Source organism: Hemitrygon akajei, chromosome 6 (assembly GCF_048418815.1).
Source record: "Hemitrygon akajei chromosome 6, sHemAka1.3, whole genome shotgun sequence".
Taxonomy (NCBI): Eukaryota; Metazoa; Chordata; class Chondrichthyes; order Myliobatiformes; family Dasyatidae; genus Hemitrygon; species Hemitrygon akajei.
In genome coordinates this window covers 168,647,175-168,671,172 of record NC_133129.1, presented here as the reverse complement: position 1 = coordinate 168,671,172, position 23,998 = coordinate 168,647,175, and the positions used below count along the sequence as shown (strand labels likewise).

At 42.2% G+C, this 23,998-nt stretch overlaps 1 protein-coding gene across 6 annotated transcripts in view; it reads left to right on the top strand.

The window, feature by feature from the left end:
• ano5a (anoctamin 5a) overlaps window positions 1-23,998 on the top strand; it is a 179,110-nt gene that overhangs the window by 144,625 nt on the left and 10,487 nt on the right. For all 6 annotated transcript variants that reach the window (XM_073049738.1, XM_073049735.1, XM_073049737.1 and 3 more), the window contains 7 exons: window positions 761-835; window positions 1,882-2,104; window positions 5,910-6,079; window positions 8,576-8,673; window positions 10,084-10,214; window positions 19,745-19,950; window positions 22,842-23,026. In XM_073049738.1, coding sequence (XP_072905839.1) covers window positions 761-835; window positions 1,882-2,104; window positions 5,910-6,079; window positions 8,576-8,673; window positions 10,084-10,214; window positions 19,745-19,950; window positions 22,842-23,026 — 1,088 coding nt within the window. The remainder of the gene's footprint in view (window positions 1-760; window positions 836-1,881; window positions 2,105-5,909; window positions 6,080-8,575; window positions 8,674-10,083; window positions 10,215-19,744; window positions 19,951-22,841; window positions 23,027-23,998) is intronic.

Genomic DNA, 23,998 nt, shown 5'->3' with positions numbered 1-23,998 from the left:
TGAATTGAATTGAATTTACATCCTTCATACACATGAGTAAAAATCTTTGCGTTACATCTCCATCTAAATATACAATGTGCAGTTTATAGTAATTTATAATAAATAGTCAATGTAACCTAGAACTACAATTGCATCAGTGTGAATTAATCAGTTTGATGGCCTGGTGGAAGAAGTGGTCCTGGAGCCTGTTGGTCCTGGCATTTATGCTCCCATACCGTTTCCCGTAGCTGGAACTGTTACTGGTTAGGGTGAATTGGGTCCCCAGTGATCCTTCGGACCTTTTTTACATACCTGTCTCTGTAAATGTCCTGAATAGTGGGAAGTTCACATCTACAGATGCGCTGGGCTGTCCACACCACTTTCTGCAGAGTCCTGTGATTGAGGGAGGGAAGTACAGTCCCATACCAGGCACTGATGCAGTCGGTCAGGATGCTCTCAATTATGCCCCTGTAGAAAGTTCTTAGAATTTGGGGAGAGACGTTTTCTGAATTTATCAAAAACCGGCAGAGCTTTAACAAATGCTGAATCAAGAGATTTTTTTTAATGAATTTCCAAAGGAATTTTTCAAATTAGAGCAAACTTTAGTAGGAGTTTTATAAGCCGTTATCCAATCGGATTATGAATAGTATTCACTCATTTCCCTAAAATCTGATTTCAAACATATTGGCTTTCTTGAACAGCTTTAAAAATCTGTGTAGTATTGCAACAATTGAAAATATCCTGTGTTTGCACCATCCTAACATATCCTAATCAATTTCAGGAACTAGAGCCTTACATTCCGATATCGAATCAAGCCTTTCGCTGCTGTTTGTCAGGGGCTACAGTCCTGTTTTGGGTAAGTGTTTTTTTTTCATTCCGCAAAGCCCATACCCTGCTTTAAAGTTGATAAAGAATAAAGAGATAATTTCAGTTTGTTGACAAGGCAGCTGATTCCATCTCCAGAGCTATGCCTCTGTCAAATTTTGCTCCGCCCATTAAATTTCCTCTTATTTGGTATTCCTTGCAACCATTTTGCATCATGACTTGTTATGTAAGCACACAGTGGGACATAAGCACTAAAAGTAAAAGAACCTTTGTTTTATGTGCAGTTTGTTCTTTGAAAGGTATTGAGATGATCTGTTTGATGTTGTCTTTAGCTCATTATAACACCCATCATGAGCAAAACCAATTGTAGGCCCCAGATGTTTAAAGATTATCTTTCACATGTACATTGAGACATGGAAACATGCAGTGCTATGTGTAGCTTGTGTCAAATCAAATCAGTGAGGATCGTGCTGGGCAGCCTGAAAGTGTCACCACACTTCCAACGCCAACATAGCATGCCCCCAACTCACTAACCTAACCATACATCTCTGGAATGTAGGAGGAAACTGGAGCCTTCAGAGGAAACCCACATGGCCACAGGGAGAACATACAAACTCCTTACAGGCTGCGGCGGAAATTGAACCCTATAATTGCTGGCGCGTTAACAGCACTACGCTAACTGCTGTGCTACCGAGCTGCCTCAAGATGTTTGGTCTTGAACCGACCATGCTTTGTTTCACAGATACAGCATGGTAACAGGAACTTCTGGCCCAACAAGCCCACAGTGCCCAATTACACCCTTGTGACTAATTGATCTACTAACCCGTACATCTTTGAAATGTGGCGAAAATCGGAGCACCCGGAGGAAACAAACGTGGCCCAAAGAGATCCCTTACGGACAGCGGCAGGAATTGAACCTGGGTTAATAGCCGTGCAATACTGTTCCAATGTTCTAATCCTGCTGGGCTATAACGTGCTATTGGACAGTGCTCCGAATTTTCCATCAGTGAGTGTAGTGAGACAGATTTACACAAAAGTGAATTAAATTTTATTTTCTTTCTCCACCTTCACGTGTAGATCTTTTTAATCCTGATCTGCGTTATTGCCGTCATCGTGTACCGCCTCTCCATGTATGCCTCTTTTGCCAAGTTCACCGTGAGCATGAAGGAAGTAAAGTACATCGGCACGTTGTTCACACCGCAGATGGCTACAAGTGTCACCGCCTCTGTACTGAACTTCATCATCATCATGATCCTGAATTACTTCTATGAGAAAGTAGCAATCTGGATCACCGACCTTGGTAAAGTGTTGTTCCCTCCCAATCCCCGGAAGACTGCTTTTCTGAAAGAGTTATCGTTCCGAGTGTTAGTGCAGTGGGGGAAAGATCTGGTTTTTTTTGCCCTTATTCAATTGGAGGCGTTCATTGTCCAACCTTCCTTACAACTGAGACGCAAGCTCAACACTCCAAAGACGGATATTGAGGCAGAGACAGGGTAACAAGCACATCATGCAGGAAGAACTCAACAGGTCGGGCAGCACTTACAGGGAGGAATATTCGGCTGAAGTTTCGAGACGAGACCCTTCACGCTGCCTGGCGTCCAGCATTTTGTGTGTGTTACTCTGGATTTCCAGCAGCGGTTTGAAAGCTGGGGTCCACAGACCCCTCGGTCAATGCTAGGGGCCCGTGCAGTAAAAAAGGTTGGGGATCCCTGACTTACAAAATCTCTTGTGTTGATGAGACCAGAAACAGGCCCTTCAGCACAACTCATCTGGCAATTGAGGTGCCCATCTGAGCTGGTCGTATTTGTCTGAGTTAGGCCCATATCTCTCCAAACCTTTCCTATCCATGTGCCTGTCCAAGTATCTTTAAAAAGCCGTCACTGTACCTGCCTCAGCCACTTCTACTGACAGCCCATTTGATATACTGTACCCACTGCCCTGAGTGCAATGTGTTGCCCTTCAGATTCCAGTTGCAGCTTTCCTCTCTCAACTAAAGCCTGTGCCCTCTAGTTCTTGGTTCCCAACATTAGGGAAGAAAGCAACGCACACAAAACGCTGCTGGAACGCAGCAGGCCAGTCTGCATCTATAGAAAGAAGTACAGTCGACTGAAAGAAAGACTAGGGAAGAAAGACAGTGTGCATTATATATGACCAGCATGATTTTATACACTCCAGGGAGTAAAGTTCAAGCTTCCCAACCTCTCCCTTCAACAAAGTCTCTCGAGCCTTGACAGCATCCTCGGAAATATTTGCTGCACTCTTTCCAGCTTAACGCCATCTTTCCTATGGTACGGTGACCAAAACTGAGCCCAGTACCCGGGTTCAGACTGGGAAGAGACCTGGGTTCCTTCCCATATGGTTATCGTGCAACCAGCTGGATTTTTACCACAGTGGTCAGATGATGGATATTTTGTGGAGATTTAAAATTTCAGAATAGCTACCATATTTGAGTTCCAACACTGATTAATCTAGTCTTCTGGGTTACAAATCCCGAATAATAAACCTGCTTTTGAATTCAGCATTGTCTTTCCATAATCCCATTATTGACTGTTCAGAGGTCCTCTTTCTATGAGAGAAGATGGGCTGTCAATGTGGACCCAATCCTTCAGTCACTAAGCTGGTAGCAGTAAGAGACTTATTCCAAGTTAAGTTATTGCAAATATTTCCACATCTGTATAAAAGTTAGCAGTTAAGCCTCATTGGAATGTTGTGTCTAATTCTGGTCATTTTGTCATCGGAACGGAGGCTTTAGAGAAGGCTCAGCAGAGTTTCACCAGGATATTGTTTGGATTAGAGAGTATTAATTATAAGGAGGAACTGGACAAACTTGTTTTCTCTGGAGTGATGGAAGCTGAGGGTTGACTTGTTAGAAATATATAAAATTGAGAGGCATGGATAGTCAGAGACTTTATACCAGAGTGGAAATGTCAAGTATTAGAGAGCATAGCTTTAAAGTAAGAGGGCGAAATATTAAAAAAAAGTTTTCAAAGCAAGTTTTTTTTCCCCACATGGGAAGAGGTAGGAGCTTGGAATGCATCACCCAAGGGAAGTGATTGAGGCAGATAGATTAGCAATGTGTAAGAGGTACACGGACAGGCAAGGGTAGAGGGTTATGGATCGTGAGCAGATCAATGGGATTAGTTTTGATTGGCAAAGAGAACGTGGGCCAAGTGGCCTGTTTCTGTGCTGTAGTATTTTATATATTGGGTTTCATGGGGAACTAACTTTGGTTTCTGGGTCAGTTGGGAAAGCTGAATCACAGTATGTGTGATCTGTGTGGAAATCCTTTGCCATATGTATTGATTTCTTCAGTACAACCTGAGAGAGTGCATCGAAGACGAATGTTCAGGTGCTTTCTCAATTCTGTATATTGTTTTGTGAGTTTAGTGATCTGAATTTAGTGCCAGTTTTGACAGGCGTGTACCATCTACCAGTACCAGTGTGGCATTGTGTTGGCGCGTGGCCAAGTGGTTAAGGCGTTCAGATCGCTAGTTCGACCCTTGGCTGAGACTGCGTGTGTGTCCTTGAACAAGGCACTTGACCACATATTGCTGTGCGATGACACCGGTGCCAAGCTGTATGGGTCCTAATGCCCTTCCCTTGGACAACATCGGTGGCGTGGAGAGGGGAGACTTGCAGCTTGGGCAACTGCTGGTCTTCCATAAAAAAAACCTTGCCCAGGCTTGCACCCTGGAAACTTTCCAAGGCGTAAATCCATGGTCTATCGAGACTAACAGAGACCTACACTACACCAGTGTGGCCCAAAGTGAAACTCTCCAAACCTGACTGATGCAGTCCCCTCCAAGAAAAATGAGCTTTTATTTAATCCTATTAATTTTGTAATGTCCAGGTCCCAGAAAGGAAGGCAGTTTACTGGGCCTCGTTCACTATACTATTCAAAGTTTGCTGTGAACGAGACCCAGTTTACCCATTCCCCCAAAGAATTACAGTGACGCAATGGAAGTGGACACTGGAGTGGGAATGGTGTTGCAGGTAATGCTTGTTGTGCTTGTAAAATATTGCCTTGCTCTACTTTTAATCTTATTGGAGCTGAATGCTGAGATCCTACACAAATACTTTGGCATAAAGAATGAGGGATCTGCTTCTTCTGAACTGTCAGTATTTCCACAAACCTCCTCAAAGGTCAAAGTGACCTTATTATCAAAATACATATTGTTGTGTTTTGTAATTCCAAAAGATAAAACTAACTGACAGAAAAACGTGGAGCTGGGAGATGCTGGTTTACCTCTTGTTTTTTTTAAACTTTGGCAAAGCGCACACTTATAACGTGATGACATTATAACATATGCCATTCACACACTTTAACATATAAACCTCAAGAATTATTTAAGTAAACAAGGAATGCTTAATCAAACAATATATTTACAATATTACTAAAATATTAAATACATAACACATGTATGTCATCATATACTACCCTGCAATGCATTTTCCTGTGGGCATTTACATTAAATACTGAGTAACACAATAGATTCAATGAAAAAAATGCACACAATAAAGACAACCAAACAGTGTGCAAAAGACAACAAACTGTGCAAATGTTAAAATATAAATAAATAAATAAACAAACATACAATAAATACCAAGTACATGAGATGTAGAGTCCTTAAACATGAGTCCATAGTTGTGGAATCAGTTCAGTGTTAGGGTGAGTGACGTTATCCCTTCAGTTTCGAGAGCCTGATGGTTGAGGGGTAGTAACTGTTCCTGAACCTGGTGGTGTGGGACCTGAGGCTCCTGTGTCTCCTTCCTGATGGCAGCAGCATGGCCTGGATGGTGGAGTTCCTTGATGATGGATGCTGTTTACTTGCGACAGCACCTCCTGTAAGTGTGCTGAATGGTGAGGAGGGCTTTACCGGTGATGGGCTGTGCTGTTTCCACTATTTTTTTTTGTAGGCTTTTATTTTCAAGGACATGGGGTTGGAGAAAGACACATAATTTTCCCTGCCTGCTGGTCCTGGACATAACTTTCCTCAGAATGGCAGGATGGTTAAAAGTGACACTACCATATCTGTTTGGTGAGGTCACAGATCTTCTGTGTATTAACCAGACTGTTTTCTTTCTTGTGTGTTTTTGTTCAACAGAGATCCCCAAAACTCACTTTGAGTACGAGAACCGACTGACCATGAAAATGTTCCTCTTTCAGTTTGTTAACTACTACTCCTCGTGTTTCTATGTTGCCTTCTTCAAGGGCAAGTTTATCGGTCACCCTGGAGAATACAACTATCTGTTTGGGTCATGGAGGAACGAAGAGGTAAGATGCTCGGTTGGTCAGTATATTGCTATTAGAAATGTACTGAAGCCTTTTACAGCAATATTACCATACACTGATGTACAACGGCATACAACTGAAGGCTTGGTCCAAGAAGTAGACCTAATGTTTAAAGGAGAGGGAGAAGAGATTATTTGAAAGGATGGAATTTCCAAGACATGGCTTCTATTAGTGGAGGGATTTCAACTGAGGTAACAGAGGTAGGAACGGGCATGAGCAGGAGGGACTTGAAATCAAGGACAGTAATTTTAAAAATCTCTTTCAGGTACGAAAGGCCAAGGAGACTTGAGTTAATACCACCCCCCAACCAGTGTCAAAATCGGATGTGTGTAACAATCATATAAATCATGAATGTCCCTTGTACAAAAGTACTTGTTTGAAAGCTATTTGTTTTTTAATTATGGATCTAAATATAGAAAGTTGTTAAGATTCAACTGTTTTATACCTGGCTGCTCAGAATCTTTAATTCCTTGAACACTTTGACTGTTGTCCATTACTGAGGATTATTCTTAAGTATTCCGCATGGAGTGGAGTGGAGTAAGCTGGCGTGTATTAGGCCAAGTTCGCCCTCCAGTGGCATAAATGTGTAATTACAGAAACTCCAATTGGGATAACAGTGGCAAGTTAGAATACAGCGGTGTAACGAGGTACCCTATATTCCTCTCTCCACTTCATTTCCCATTGCAGATTACTCCTCAGTATCGATTTTCACTGTTATCAATGTAAACAGAAAGCAGAACAGATGTATTAGAGGGATAAACACTCACTGTCATCAGGCTTGTTATCATTCAGAGAAAATGACGGACTGTGCTTCTGGACCCTCAGTCTTGTGTGTGTGCGTGTGTCCGTGTCTCTGTGTGTTTTGAGGCCTCAATAGTTACTGTGAGATCAAATTTAACTCTCATAGTCACCCCTTTGGCTTTACTTCTGTGGTTCATTGTTCAAAGTAAGTTTATTATCAAAGTACATGTATGACACTACACAGTCCCCTGAGATTCATTCTATTGCAGGCATTCATGGTAAATACAAAGAAACACAATGAATCAATGAAAACCTGCTCACAATAAAGACAGATAAACAACTAATGTGCAAAAGACAGCAAACTGTGCAAATGCAAAACGAGAGAAAAAAAAATAATATTAAATGAGTAAGCAACAGCTTTCAGGAGCATGAGACAAAGAATCCTTGAAAGTGAGTCTATTGGTTGTGGGAACAGTTCAGTCATGGGGTGAGTAAAGTTGAGTGAAGTTATCTTCTCTGGTTCAAGAGATTGATGGTTGAGGGAAAACAAATGTTCTTGAACCTGGGGTTTTGTAACCCAAGGCTCCTGTACCTTCTTCCTGATGGCAGCAAGCGAGAAGAGATTGTGGCCTGAATGGTGGGAGTCCTTGATAATGGCTGCTGATTTCTTGCAACTGTGCTCCTTGTAGATGTGCTCAGTGGTGGGGAGGGCTTTACCGGTGACGGACTGGGCTGCATCCCCCTACTTTTTGTAGGCTTTTCCGTTCAACAGCATTGGTGTTCCTTATCAGACCATGACGCAACCAGACAGTATACTCTGCACTGTGGATCTGTAGAAATTTGATGACACGCTGAATCTTCGCAAATTTCTAAGGAAGTAAAGGTGTGGCTGTGCTTTCTTTGTAATGGGATTTGTGTTCTGGACCCAGGACACATGCTCTGAAATGATGATGCCGAGGAATTTGAAAGCTGCGGACACTCTCCAGCTCCGATTCCCTGATGCGGACTGGCTCGAGGATGGCCGGGTTCCTTCTCCTGAAGTCAATAACCAGTTTTAAGGTCTTTCTGACATTGTGTGAGAGGTTGTTGCTCACCATTCATCCAGATTTTCAATCTCCCTCCTTTATGCCGAATTGTCACCACCTTTCATTCAGCCAACAACAGTGGTATCGTCAGCAAACTTAAGATGGCATTGGAGCTGTGCTTACCTTCACAGTCATAACTTATAAAGTGAGTAGAACGGGGGGCTAAGCACACAGCCTTGTGGTGCACCGGTGCCGATGGTGATTGTGGAGGAGATGTTGTTGCCAATCTGATTCTGAAAATGAAGGAATTGAGGATCCAGTTGCACAAGGAGGTCTTGAGGCCTAGTACCTGGTTTCACAGTTTTCATTGATATAGATGATGCACCATCAATAACTCACTCTGAGACGTAAAAGCGAGGTATCGGCTTTTATTGACTGGAAGAAGGAACAAGCAGTGAGTGACCACCATACTACATCCTGGAGACTGAGAGGCCGGGCTCAGGCCTCCATCACCTTTATACAGGGGTCTGTGGGAGGAGCCACAGGAGCAGTCAGCAGGGGGCGTGTCCAGACAGGTATATGTAGTTCACCGCAATAGAAGAACAAACATTTGAAAAAATTGTCTTTGATTGTTTACAGGGTGTGATAAGCAATCATTTAATTTAATTTTTATTCCCTTTGACCCTGCTCTCTCTCCGGCTTCTTCTGACAGTGTGACCCCGGTGGATGCCTGATTGAACTGACCACCCAGCTTACCATCATCATGGCTGGCAAACAAATCTGGGGCAACATCCAGGAATCTTTCTGGCCGTAAGTTCATTTCTCAGTTGCTGCTCCCACTCATGATACTATAAGTATATTAAATAACATCTGAACCTCATAACGATGCTTTAGGCTCATTTTGGCCCTACTAGTGTGTTGGAGATTATAAAGAGAAAACTGATGCAGGTTGGAAGATTTTAATTCCCAATATTGGAGGGAATGTCTACAATTCTGAATCTGGGCATCCCATGTTGCCTGGTTCCAGAGTCTGATTTTCCATCCCATTCCCCCTCCTTTTCACTCCTCATCCCTGCTGGTTCCTTGGCTAAATTGTTAAATACAGGGCTCTTTCACATTTTAAAGAATTAATAAACAAACTTCGGCTCTTGTTCAGCTCTTTGTGTCTTGAAGAGTAACCTTGAAAGTTAGGTAATAGTTTTTTTATTAACAGGTTCAATTACTCCTCATGAACCCAGCTCTCTGTTCACTAGAGTTTCTGAGGTTCAGTGAGGGAAGAGTTTGTAACTCAGGAGGTGGCCTGGGGAACCTATTTCATACACTAGATAGATCTGCAGGAAAAAAAAACTTGCTGCTCCATTTTGTCAGTCCCAAAGCATCATGTATAAATTTGACTCCTTCTTCCCTCAACCCCACCCATGGGTGCCTTATGACAGAAGCAATAAATAAAGTCCTTGGCCAATAAAGAGCGAAATTTCTGTCTGATCTCCGTTTGAGCGGTCAAGCCCAGTCCAGGGAATCACATAAACCATTTGTTACCCTTCATCACCAAGGACAAAAGACTGCAGGTGTTGGGATCTGGAGAAACAAACAATCTTCGGGAGGAACTCAGCAGGTCAAGCAGAGTCTGGGTGGGGGCAGGGAAGAAACTGTCCATGTTTGAGATTGAAGCTCCTTATCCAGATTACAGCAACTCCATCTTGAAGGAAGATAAGTTGTCAGCATCCAACACAAACTGAGACTTTACTTTAGAGCCAGGGTGCCCAGTGTTTTTTTAGGCATTAGAGCCATGACATTAACGGAGGGATCTGTGAGCCCCAGGATGGGAAACCCTGCTCCAGGATAATTGGAATCTCCCAACATCCAGTACCTACTCACCTACCTTTACACAGTTCAGATTTCTCTCAAACACACTGTGGATTAGAAACAAAAATTAATATTTTAAATTAGCATGATGAATGCAGCTTTCTTTCATTATTTTAGCAAATAACAAGCAAATTTCAAACCGAGCCCATAATTGTGTGATCGTATGCTACACTCAGGGATTTGATCAGATTTCTTGATCTATCTTTAAGATGTGCCTCTTTCGTCATCTTGCAAGGATTTTCAGAGATAAAGCACACAGTGGTCATTGGGTACCTCTGTAAATCAGGAGTGTTTTCTGCTCCGGTCAATCAGTGCAGGATAAAGCTCTTCATTTATGTTATGCTATTTCTGCAGCTGGATAAAAAATTGGTGGGTGAGTCGAAATGCCAGGCATCATCCGGAGCGACTGTACTCCCGCTGGGAGCAGGACCACGACCTACAGGACATGGGCCAGCTCGGCCTCTTCTATGAATACCTGGAAATGGGTGAGTAAAGTAATCTGTCAACATCCTCCTTATCGAGGACAAGAGCATTGCTGTTCGACCTATGATTACTTCTCAAAGAACACTAATGAATTTTGTGCTCTATCAAAATTATGGTAGTGCAGTTTTTTTCTTGGTTCCAACATCCAATTCCTCAAGATTTCAACTATATTCAAAGGGGAATTAATTTGAATTTTAATGCAAAAGATACAAGGGGGGTGTGAAGGAAAATCTTCCTCACAATGGCTTTGGGTATAAAAGCTCTGAAACCTTGCCCTTGTAAATTCAGTAAGGGAAGTCATCTCGTATCCTTTCTTCCGCACAACGAGGGAGTGATAAAATTAGATCATAAAATAAGATATAGGAGCAGAATTAGGCCATTTGGCCCATCGCGTCTGCTCCACCATTTCATCATGGCCAATCCATTTTCCCTCGCAGCTCCAGTCTCCTGCCTTCTTCCTGAATCCCTTCATGCCCCGACCAATCAAGAATTTATCAACCTCTGCATTAACTATACATAAAACTTGGCCTCCACAGCGGGGCTGTGGCAACAGATTTCACAGATTCATCACTCTCTGGCAAAAGGAATTTCCCCTCATCTCCATTCCAAAAGGATGCCGCCCTATTCTGAGCCTGTGTCCTCTGGTCCTAGACTCCCCCACCATAGGAAACATCCTCTCCTCATCCACTCAATTAAGGCCTTTCACCATTCAGTAGGTTTCAATGAGGTCAACCCTCATTCTTCAGAGTTCTAGTGAATACAGGTCTAGAGCCATCAAACGCCCTTCATATGACAAGCCCTTCAATCCTGGAATCATTTTCATGCATCTCCTTTAAACCATCTCCAGTTTCAGCACATCCTTTCTCGGATAAGGGGCCTGAGCATGCTCACAAAACAGTGCTTTATAAAGTTTCAACGTTACATCCTTACTTTTATATTCTGGTCCTCTCAAAATGAATTCTAACTTTGCGTTTGCCTTCCTCACCACAGACTCAACCTGCAAATTAACCTTTACGGAATCCTGCACAAGGACTCCCAAGTCCCTTTGCACCTCGGTTTTTTGTATTTGCACTCCATTTAGTAAATAGTCAACCCTTTCATTTCTTCTACCAAAATGCATGACCATACACTAGCTGTTACAGCATTCCATCTGCCAATACTTTGCCCATTCTCCTAATCTAACTCCTTCTGTAACCTCAAAACCATCTGCCCATCCACCTATCTTCATATAGTCTACAAACTTTGCAACAAAGCCATCAATACCATCATCCAAATCACTGACATATAACATAAAAAGGTCCCCGTGCAACCAGTCAGAAAAGGCTCCCTTTATTCCCACTCTTTGCTCCTGCCAATCAACCACTGCATTATACATGCTAGAATCTTTCCTGTAATACCATGGACTCATAGCTTGTTAAGTAGCCTCGTGCGACACCTTGTCAAAGGCCTTCTGAAAGCCCAAGTACACAACATGGTCTGATTCTCCTCTGTCTATCCTGCTTGTTATATCTTCAAAGAATTCCAACAGATTTGTCAGGCAAGGTTTTCCTTTGAGGAAACCATAGCCTATTTTATCATGTGCCTCCAAGTACCCTGAGACCTCATCCTTAACAATCAACTCCAACATCTTCCCAACCACTGAGGTCAGACTAACTGGCCTATAGTTTCCTTTCTTCTGCTTCTTTCTCTCTTCTTGAAGAGTGGAGTGACATTTGCAATATTCCAGTCTTCTAGACCATTCCAAAACTTAGTGATTCTGGAAAGATCATTGCTAATGTCTTCACGATCTCTTCAGACACCTCTTTCAGAACTCTGGGGTGTACACCATCTGGTCCAGGTGACTTACCCATCTTCAGAACTTTCAGTTTCCCAAGAACCTTCTCTCTAGTTATGGTTACTTCACACACTTCATACCCACTGACACCTGGAAATTCCATCACACTGCTAGTGTCTTCCACCATGCAGGTGGACACAAAATATTCATTCACTTCATCTGCCATTTTTTTCTTGTCCTCCATTACTATCTCTCCAGCATTGTTTTCCAGCAGTCCGATATCCACTCTCACCTCTCTTTTACACTGAAGAAACTTTTGGAATCCTCTTTAATATTATTAGCTAGCTTACTTCCGTATTACATCTTTACCTAAATGACATTTTTAGTTGCTTTCTGATGATTTTCAAAAGCTTTCCAATCCTCTAACTCCCACTAACCTTTGCTATATTTTATGCCCCCTCTTTGGCTTTTATGTTGGCTTTGACATCTCTTGTTCACCATGGCTGTGTCATTGTTCATTCAGAATACTTCTTCCTCTTTGGGATTACATATCCTGTGCCTTCCGAATTACTTTCAGAAATTCCAGCCATTGCTGCTCTGCCATCATCCCTGCCAGTGTTCTTTTCCAATCAATTCTGGCCAACTCTTCTCTCATGTCTCTGTAATTCCCTTTACTCCACTGTAATATTGATACACTGATTTAACTTCCCTGTCTCAAATTTCAGGGTGAATTCAATCGTACTGTGATCACTTTCCCCTAAGAGTTCTTTTACCTTAAGCTCTCTAATCAATTCTAGTTCATTGCACAACACCCAATCCAAAATAACTGATCTTCTCATGGGCTCAACCATGAACTGCTCTAAAAAGCCATCTCATAAGCAGTCTAGAAACTCCCCCTCCTGTAATCCAGCACAAACTTGATTTTCCCAGTCCCCCTTTTGCATGTATTTTCAATCTCCCATTGTAATTTGTAGGGAACATCCTTACTATTGTTTGTCTGTACACATTTCCCATCAGGAGCTTTTTACCCTTGCAGTTCCTTAGCTCTATCCACAATGATCCAACACCTTCTGACCCTATGTCACCTCTTTCTAATGATTTGATTTTAATTTTTACCAAAAGCACGACGCCACCCCCTCTGCCTTTCTGCAGATCCTTTTGATACAATATGTGTCCTTGGACATTAAGCTCCCAGCTATAATCTTTCAGCCATGTTTCCGTGATGCCTATAACATCATACCTGCCAATCTGCAACTGTGCTACAAGTTCATCTACCTTATTCCTGATACTGTGTATATTCAGATACAACACTTTCCAATCTGTATTCACACCCTTTTCGATTTTGTCGCACCACGCTGAACCTTTTGATTTCAAACTTCATCTGAGGTCTTCCTAACATTTGCCTCCACAACCTCTGCACTAACTGTTCTGGCTCTCTGGTTCCCGTTCCCCTACAACTCTAGTTTAAACCCCACCGTGCAACGTTAACAAACCGTCCCTTCTGTACAGGTCCCAGCTTCCCTGAAAGAGAGACCAATGATCCAAAAATCTTATGCCCTCCGTCCTACACCAACTCCTTAGCCACAAATTAAACTGTATAATCTTACTGGTTCTAGCCTCCTGAGATCACAACCCTGAAGGTCCTGCCTTTTAACTTAGCACCTAACTCCCTGAACTCCCTATACAGAACCTCATCACTTGTCCTACCCATGTCATTGGTACCTACATAGACCACGATTCCTGGCTGTTCACCTTTCCACTTAGATATCCCAGACCCTGACAACCAGGAGGCAACACAACATCTAGTTATCTCATTCTCACCCACAGAACCTCCTGTCCATTCCCCTATCGAATCTCCTATCAACTCAGGGTGTCTTGTCTTTCTCGTTCTCATCTGAGTCACAGAGGCAGACTCGGTGCCAGGGACCCAACCACTGTGATTTTCCTCTGTTAAGATCATTCCCCACCCATTTCCCTCCCCCCCCCCCCCCACAACAATATCCAAAGTGATATACCTTTGCAGGAAAATAAGTGATGGGTATAGAGAAACATTTGAGCATTCATACCCATAATGATAAAGGGATGTTGGATTGATTTGCAGAAGAAATGATCCCTAGAAGGTGATGAAAATAGAATCAATCCAGGCTTTCGAGGGAGAATTAATGTATTCTTGCAGTCAATATGGATAAAGCGGGGAAATATAACTGATGGGGTTGCTGTATGAGGAACTGGCTGTGTTCTTGGAAACTCAGCTCAAGTCAGCAGATGGCAACTGTCCAGTGTTGTTGTATGACAGACGGATTGCTTCCTTCTTTCCGATGGAGTGTTTGTTGTCTATTTGGTCCACCCACCAATGTGCGGTTGATTGAGAAATTTATTGCACAATCGTGATTCTCATCCTGCAGCTTCTCCTAAAGTTAAAGCACCTACTCCATCAACCATATTTTAAAATTAAATCATTTAGTTTTTAAACGAGTGCATCTAAAACATTACCCTTTACTCTGTAAAAATTGATACTGTTCCCTGGTTTATGTTGTGTACACAGAGCAAAAAAAAAAAAAATTGCAGACCCTTTCAAACATATCTGGAATATTTATTATAAGAGCTTTGAAACCTTGCCCTTTAAGTTCAGTAAGGGAAATCAGAAATTAATGATACTTCAGATCCTTTCTTCCTCACAATGAAGAAGTGAAAAAATTGCAGGAAATGAAGTGGTAAGAATAGAAGAACATTTGAGCATTCACACACAAAATGAAAAAGGGAAGTTGGTTTGAATTACAGAAGAAATTAGCTTTTATTCATAGTCCTCACTAAACTATTACCCACTGGCCCATCCTGCTCACAGCTTTATCTAGCATTGGGACAACCACGGTATCCAACAGTAGTCCAAATGCCCCCACAATGCTCCAAAAGTGGGATCATTCTGTGAACCATGGCATGAAAGTCAGTGTGACTCAATGTGGATGACTCAGCACAAGAACTGCCCAATTGTGTGTGAAGGAAAAGTTCAACCCAGTGTTCCTGTCGTGAGAGGTGGAAATCGGAAGGCCGGCCAACAGGGCTCTGGTGAAGTTGTATAGGCCATTCCCCAGGACAGTAGGTATAATGGATTATAGAAACATTGATGAATTCCAACCATATTATCGACTAAGATAGAGGAATGGGAAGCTTTTAAAACCCTACAGGGAACAGCTAAAAGAATCATTAGAAGGGAAAAAAAATGAAAAATGAAGGCAAGCTAGCAAACAGCATCAGTGTGGAGGGTAAAAGCTTTTTCAAATCTGTAAAAAAAAAAAGAGAAATGAGAGTTGATATAGGACTACTAGAAAATGAGGCCAGAGAAATAATAACTGGGGTTAAGGAGCTGGCAGATGAACTAGAGTATTTTGCATCAGTCTTCACTGTGGAAGACACTAGCAGTGTGCCAGATGCTGTAGTATGTGAGGGAAGAGAAGTGAATTCAGTTACTATTACACGGGAGAAGGTGCTCAAAAAGCTGAAAGACCTAAGGGTGCATAAGTCACCCAGACCAGATGAACTGCACCCTAGGATTCTGAAGGAGGAAGCATGAGAGATTCTGGAGGCATTAACAATGATCTTTCAAAAACCATTGGACTCTGGCATGGTGCCAGAGGACTGGGAAACTGCAAATGTCACTCCGATCTTTAAGAAAGGAGGAAGGCAGAAGAAAGGAAACTAAAGACCAGTTAGCCTGACCTCAGTGGCTGAAAAGATGTTGGAGTCGATTGTTAAGGATGTGGTGATGGAGTACTAGTGGCACAGGACAAGATGGGACAAAGCCAGCATGATTTCCTTAAGGGAAAATCTTGCCTGACGAACCTGTTGGAATTCTTTGAGGAGATTACAAGAAGGATAGATAAAGGGGATGCAGTGGATGTTTTATATTTGGACTTTCAGAAGGCCTTTGACAAGGTGCCACACCTGAGGTTGCTTACCAAGTTAAGAGCCCAAGGTATTACAGGAAATTTACTAACATGGTTAGAGCATTGGCTGATTGGCAGGACGCGGCGAGTAGGAATGAAATTATCCTTTTCTAGTTGGCTGCCAGTGACTAGTGGTGTTCTGCAGGGGTTGCTGTTGGGACCGCTTCTTTTTATGTTGTATATCAATTATTTAGATGATGGAATAGATGGCTTTGTTGGCAGGTTTGCAAATGATACAAATGTTGGTGGAGGGGCAGGTAGTATTGAGGAAACAGGTAGGCTTGGATAGATTAGGAGAATGAGCAAGAAAGTGGCAAATGAAATACAGGTTTCCTCCGTTATCCGAAGGGAGAACGTTCCTATGAAATGGTTCGTAAGCCAGAATGTCATAAAGTGAATAAGCAATTACCATTTATTTATATGGGAAAAATTTCTGAGCATTGCCAGACCCAAAAGATAACCTACAAAACCATGCCAAGTAACACACAAAACCCAATATAACAGTAACATATAGTAAAAGCAGGAATGATATGATAAATACACAGCCTATATAAAGTAGAAATACTTTTCTGCAATCATTGCATCAGTGTCTAGCGTAGCGAAAATCTCACACAAGAGCTCTCGGCGGAAGCACTCTCTCCAGTAACCTTTAAGCTATGAAGCTGCCAAATCATACCAACTAACACATAAAAATACACAGCCTATATAAAGTAAAAATAATGTATGTACAGTGTAGTTTCACTTACCAGAGTTGGGAAGACAGCAATCACGACACCTATTATTGAGGTTATTTTCTCTACAGTATTTTTCAATAAAAGGACTAATGTATCCACTCACGTACTCAGAAAAAAGCACTTTGATATTCCAACCACTTGGATGTGAACGGAACACAACAGGAAGTGTATTCTTATCAACACCTTTAAGTGCCCTTGGATTTTCTGAATGGTACACTAGTAGAGGCTTAAGGACAGCATCACCAGTTGCGTTAATAATAGGCATTAGGGTAAACCTGTCCTTCGATGCCTTGTGTCCCTTAGCCCGCTTTTCTTCTATCGAAATAAATGTCTTGCTCGCCAATTTTTTTTCCAATAAATTGCAATTTTGTCACAGTTAAACACTTGCTTATACGAATAACCACCTTCTGTAATTATTTTCTTCAGTTCTGCTGGGAACTTTTTGGCAGCTTCAGTATCAGCCAAAGCACTCTCTCCAGTAAACGTTAAACTATGAAGCCGCCCTCGCCTCAGAGACCGATCAAATCATCCATGACTACCTTTAAATTCCACTTTAGCAACGCTTTCATCACCATCGCCCAGTGCTTTCTGTTTCAGCTTATTAAAAAGCCTGACTGATTTCTCCTTAAGTATAAGATAACTTAAAGGAACACCACGCTCTGTACACCCATCAATCCACTCAATCAATAGACTTTCCATTTTATCCATTATTGGACACCAACTAAAAGAGACCACTTTGCTATGAGCAGAACCAACAGTAACATCAGCAGCTTTCACGATTCTTTATAGTGCGAATGGTGGACGCAGTCAAGTTCAGCGCGCAGACAAATGTCCTTTCTTCATTCACCACGATCGAAACACTTAATTTTGTCTAGTTTTACGCAAAGTGTAACACCCTTACGAGCTCTTTTAGGCTTTTCCGATACCTTAGAACTTAACTTGCTAACGGGTGAACAAAATAAGTCGAGATACTGTAAAGCACAGATGCCCATAGGCACGTGTTTAAGCAATGGCAGCTAGAATGCAGTTCCGGGGGTGGGGTGGGGGAGCCTGGCTGCTCGGGGAGCGCACTGCCTTCTTTCATAACAGTTAAAACACTCTTCTGTTAGTGAAAACAGGTAACTAATGTAGGTCTTTCGAAACAGCCAGGTGTCATAAATCGAACATTTGAAAAACGTGGGCCGCTTGTACTATGCATGGTTATTCACTTTGGTAGTAGAAATAAACGTGCAGACTATTTTCTAAATGGGGAGAAAATCCAAAAATCTGAGATGCAAAAGGACTTGGGAGTCCTTATGTGGAACAACCTAAAAATGAACTTGCAGGTAGAGTTGGTGGTGAGGAAGACAAGTGCCATGTTAGCATTAATTTCAAGAAGTCTAGAATACAAGAGCAGGTATGTGATTCTGAGGCTTTATAAGGCACTGATGAGGCCTCACCTTGAGTATTGTGAACAGTTTTGTGCTCCTCATCTAAGAAAAGATGTGCTGACATTGGAGAGGGTCCAGAGGAGGTTTAGAAGGATGATTCTGGGAATGAAAGGGTTATCATATGAGGAACGTTTGATGGCTCTGGGTCTGTACTTGCTGAAATTCAGAAGGATGAGGCGCGATCTCATTGAAACCTTACAAATGTTGAAAGGCCTAGACAGAGTAGGTGGGAAAGGATGTTTCCCATGATAGGGGAGTCTAGGACAAGGGGGCACAGCCTCAGGATAGAGGGGTGTTCATTTAAAACAGAGATGCGGAGAAATTTCTTTAGCCAGAGGGTGGTGAATTTGTGGAATTTGTTACATCCCAAGGTCGTTGGGTATATTTAAGTCAGAGATTGGTAGGTTCTTGATTGGTCACAGCATCAAAGGTTACGGGGAGAAGGCCTGGGAATAGGGTTGAGGCGGTGTAAAAAGGATCAGCCAAATGGCCTAATTCTGCTCCTACGCCTTATGCTCATAAGGACTTGGAACGATGGAGACAAGAGGTCATCAATGGTCTCTGCTCTACTGGGAGCTAAGGACCCAAGAAGTGAAGGAAAGAAATTGATACAACACACACAAAATGCTGGTGGAACACAGCAGGCCAGGCAGCATCTATAAGGAGAAGCACTGTCGATGTTTCGGGCCGAGACCCTTCATCAGGACTAACTGGAAGGAAAGATAGTAAGAGATTTGAAAGTAGTGGGGGGAGGGGGAAATGCAAAATGATAGGAGAAGACCAGAGGGGTTGGGATGAAGCTAAGAGCTGGAAAGGTGATTGGTGAAAATGATACAGAGTTGGAGAAGAGAAAGGATCATGGGATGGGAGGCCTCGGGAGAAAGAAAGGGGGTGGGGGGAGCACCAGAGGGAGATGGAGAACAGGCAGAGTGATGGGCAGAGAGAGAGAGAGAAAAAAACAAACAATTAAATATGCCAGGGATGGGGTAAAAAGGGGAGGAGGGGCATTAACGGAAGTTAGAGAAGTCAATGTTCATGCCATCAGGTTGGAGGCTACCCAGCCGGTGTTGTTCCTCCAACCTGAGTTTGGATTCATTTTGGTAGTAGAGGAGGCCGTGGATAGACATATCAGAATGGGAATGGGACGTGGAATTAAAATGTGTGGCCACTGGGAGATCCTGCTTTCTCTGGCGTACCGAGCGTAGATGTTCAGCAAACCGGTCTCCCAGTCTGCGTCAGGTCTCACCAATATATAAAAGGCCACACCGGGAGCACCTGACGCAGTATACCACACCAGCCGACTCACAGGTGAAGTGTCGCCTCACCTGGAAGAAATTGATTTCTGAATTGCAATTTCTGAGTAAATAACCACAAATGTAAATCTGATATGATTTATTTGAGTTGAGCAGCCATTTTGTTGCATTTTTAAAATAAAAAATCAGCTTTCAAAAGCTTTAATAATATTCCTTAGACATTGTGGGCTTTCTTTTTTTTGCATCAATCAAAAATTTCATCCTGTCCTCGGGCTGAAAAATTGTTGGCTACTAACTTTGAGTGGTAAGAGACTGATAATATCTGATATTTAGATGGACATTGAACACAGAAACAATCGCACTTGGTTACTGATGTCATCTGCTGTTTGTTTTGCAGTTATCCAGTTTGGTTTTGTTACTCTTTTCGTGGCCTCGTTTCCTCTGGCTCCCGTTCTTGCTCTGCTGAACAACATCATCGAGATCCGTGTGGATGCGTGGAAGTTTATCACGCAGTTCCGGAGGCCAGTGGCATCAAAGGCTCACAGCATAGGGATCTGGCAGCAGATACTGAATGGCATTGCTATCTTATCTGTCGTTACAAATGTAAGTGTTCTGCTTCCCGCCGGGACTGTGGTGCCAAGGTGCTTAGAGCATTATACGTCCGGCATAAGAGCCTCAAAGTGCCACTCATAACCCAGACGCCATGGCACAGTTGGTGAAGTTGCTGCATCACAGTTGTAGAGATCTAACCAGTGTGGAATTGCACGTTCTCCCTGTGACTGTGGGAGCTTCCTTTGAGCACTCCCGTTTGCATTCACCTTACCGTAGACCTGTGCGGTGGTAGTTTACTGGGCCATTGTAAATCTCCCTGAGTGTATAGGTAAGGGCAATGGTTTTTACAAGGATAAGCTACAGATTAACACACCTCCAAGTGGAGCACAACCTTGTCGTAGGTTTTGGAGGGTTGCATGCCTCAGTGACCTGGAGAGCTATGTTCTTTGGAGTTAGGGCCTTGTGCTTTGGCTCTTGGTTGGGTCACCCAAGGCAAAGAGGTAAAAGGGTAGAGACAAGATGAAGAGTGGTCCACCAGTCCTCCAGGTTCAGGGGTTCTCTCAGGGCTATAACCCTGACTGTTATGGAAACAGCAATGAAGAATCCTATATCTTTATGTGACTTGGCTTGACTTGTACTCTGCTGATCATAAGAACTTCTCTTTTTTTGTTCAAGAACTTAGATATTGATGATAAGGCCAGCATCTCTCTCTCCATCAATCTCTATCTATTACCTCAGTCACTCTGTAGGTAATAATCACCATGAAACAAATGCTATAACATCCATTTCGGTCCATCAATTTCTTATAGGAAGCAAACATGCCATTGTTACCTCATTTGTGACCAGAAGCCTACCAGGGTGGTTGGCTCTCAACTCTAACCTGAAATGGCTTGCAAAACCATTCGGCCTGGAAGTATTAAGGATCAACTTTATTGGCCGTATACATTTACATAGATTAGGAATTTACTGTCATCTGTTATGCAACAAAAAATCAACATTCAACAATTCTAAAGAATAAAGAATATAAAAATAATTTAGAATTTAAAGTACAGATATAGAATAAAATGTGCATAAATACATAAATATGAGTATGTATTTACAATGTAAATAGCATTATAAAAAGGGCTTATAGTGACTGAGGCCAAAATAACATTTTTCTTCCTTAATCACCTGTTGCACTTGTTTCGTGGCATTGAGAGACATGCACAACAACACACAGGTCCCTTTCAATGTTAGCATCCCCAATTATTTATCATCCAGTAAGTATTTTTCTATTACATTCATTAAAAAGAATTATCATGAATCTCTGTGGATGAGATGCCATCCACCATGCTCTTGCCCTCTGTCTCAGCATCACTATGTCCCTCCCTGAAGGTTCTTTGCATCCTTCTACAAGCTCATAATCATGCCCTTGTTTAGCAACTTTGAAATTATGACATTGGGTCCATTCAGTGAAATTATTGTTATAGGGTATGAATAGCCGTACCTGTAAGTCATGACCTGTTGTCTTAGAATGATTGGTTTGGTTCCACCCTCGGCTTTCTGTCTGACAACCAACTCTCTCTCTTCACTTTAGTAATTACCCCCTGACTCCATGTACTGCAACCTTGTTGACCAACTCCTCACATGGACCCTCCACAATGTCCTTCTGAAAATCCAAATACACCACCTGTACTTGTTTCCCTTTTAACTATGCTACTATTCTATTTCAAAGATGTATGGTTGTTCTGATTGTGACTGAAGTCACTGAGAGACACTGAAGTTGGCGGATAAAGAAATCTTTATTTGTCAGAACAAGCAGGATTCACTCTTAGAAGAGGTCTCCCGACCCAATATTATATGACACTTTTCATATACTAAAGGTCAAACAATATAGTTACAATGTCTCTACAATGCTTCCTTTGAATTACATATAATTTTCAAACACCTCCATCTCCACACCAACACTCCAGACACCCAAAATGGATGTTAACCTCCACTGACTCTGCACTGCATTTATGCATCTCAAGTCAGTGGGGTGTTTCTTGGTTTGCAGTTGATTGCAGTCTGCAGCTCCAAGAACACTTGCAGCAGTTCTCAGCTGCATTTTAAACTCAACCCACAAGCCCCATTCAGGTCTGAAGACTGGTTACTATTGAAATTAATATTTGCTATATACCATAACTCCAGAATATTGCCAACAATATACCAATGTAGATCACATTGGTGTAACTGGACAGTGTGGACATGTTGAGCCTAAGTGCCCGTGTGCTGTATCTCTACATAAAATACTATGCACACCCTCAAGGAACTCCAACTGATTAGTCCAATGTGATTTACCTTCCATAAGTCTATGTTGGCTGCTCAGTCCATATATTCTTCTCAAGATGTTCACTTCTTGCATCTTTTGTGGAGACTGGTTACATCTGCTATTGGAGATGGGTAGTTCCCAGTTTCCTCTCTCCCTTCATCCTGCAAGGTCAGGCTTGATACCTTCCAATGCACAGAAGAAATTCAGAATCTAGAATCTTAGAAGATCAGAGAATCCACCATCTCTTAGGCCACCTCTTTCAAAATTGCAGACACAGATACTTGAGATTTATTAACTTTTAAGCTCCCCAGATCTTCTAGGATATTTTTGTTTTGCTCTCACTTAGTTCCTTAAGTTCACCGCTCTCACTAGACCCTTGCCTTTGTAAAGCGATGTGTGGAATCACTTTGATCCAGTGCCCAGAATAAAAAAAATTACCAGAAAGGTTTCTGCCTGAACCGTTGACTGGTTATTCCTTTCCATAGATGCTACCAGACCTGCTGAGTTCCTCCAGCATTTTGTGTGTGCTACTATTGAAAATTAGTTTTAATGCCCGTGATTACCCCCCCACCCTTTATAAATATTGTTTATTATATACTTTATGCACAAAAGGACAAACTACTTCACTGTGTGATTCCTTTCAAATCCCTAGGCTTTCATCGTGGCTTTTACTTCTGATATGATCCCACGTTTGGTGTACAAATATGCATATTCTACAAATGGTGACCTACCAATGAAAGGATATATCAATAACAGTCTTTCAATTGCCGACACTTCTGTCTTAAAAGACGAATCATTAACATCATCATATAGTAGCACTGAAATCACATCGTGCAGGTAGGAACTGAAAAAGCATTCTTTTGTCTGGTAAACGTCTCTTCAAATTTATTTTAACAAAATGTCAGATATTGCGATTCTTTTGTATGTTGACAGTTGAGTGTGCATCTGGAATTAAGGCTCTGAAACCTAGAGGTTCTTGATTAACTGAGGCATGTTCCAGGACTCTGATCTACCTGCCATAAATCCATGTGGACTGTTATCATCTTGTGCATGAGTAGATGCAGAGACCAAGGGTTTGGTAGCATAGGTGGTCCACCAGGGAACGCCACACACCAGTGTCTTGAACAATTTTGTATCTGGATTATAGACATGTGACAGGCAAAGTGCATTGGTTATGCAAGATTAATGCAGCTGCTGTGGCATTCCTGGTATAGATGGGAAATTTAATGCTAAATGAGTTCTTGGATCCAATATTCTGATAATCCACTTTGTACTCAACTTGGGAAAATTAAGTTGCATGATCTTCATTGGCAAGATTTAGAAAAGTTAGCTTTTCTGAGCACACACCAATCTCTAACACCGAACAGGGCACCTACTAGTTGCAGCTTTCTTTGTTCTGGAATCAGAGCATCAATGGGTTCCTACTACCCTGTATATTTTTAAAGATATCTGCTCATCCACATAGTCCCCTGTCTCCCTAGTACTCCCACTGTACAGCAAACCACTGAGGCACTGTGCAGAGTTTGCCTGAGGGCTAGTTATAGGCAGGCCGGTATGAATGATACGTCCATTCATTGCTGAGATATGAGGTTTCAAGGCCAGAGTCCGGGCAGCACAGTGAGTGTGGGAGTGACAGGACTTCCTGGATCCTGATATTGCCCTCATCTCCACCAGTTCAAAGTCAAAGTAAATTTATCATCAACATACATAGATGTCACCATATGCAGTAGATTCCTTTCAATTGGGATACTTCAGGACCAGTACACTTTGGCCCCTATTAGGCAAAGTTTCATGAAAATAGTTAAAAGA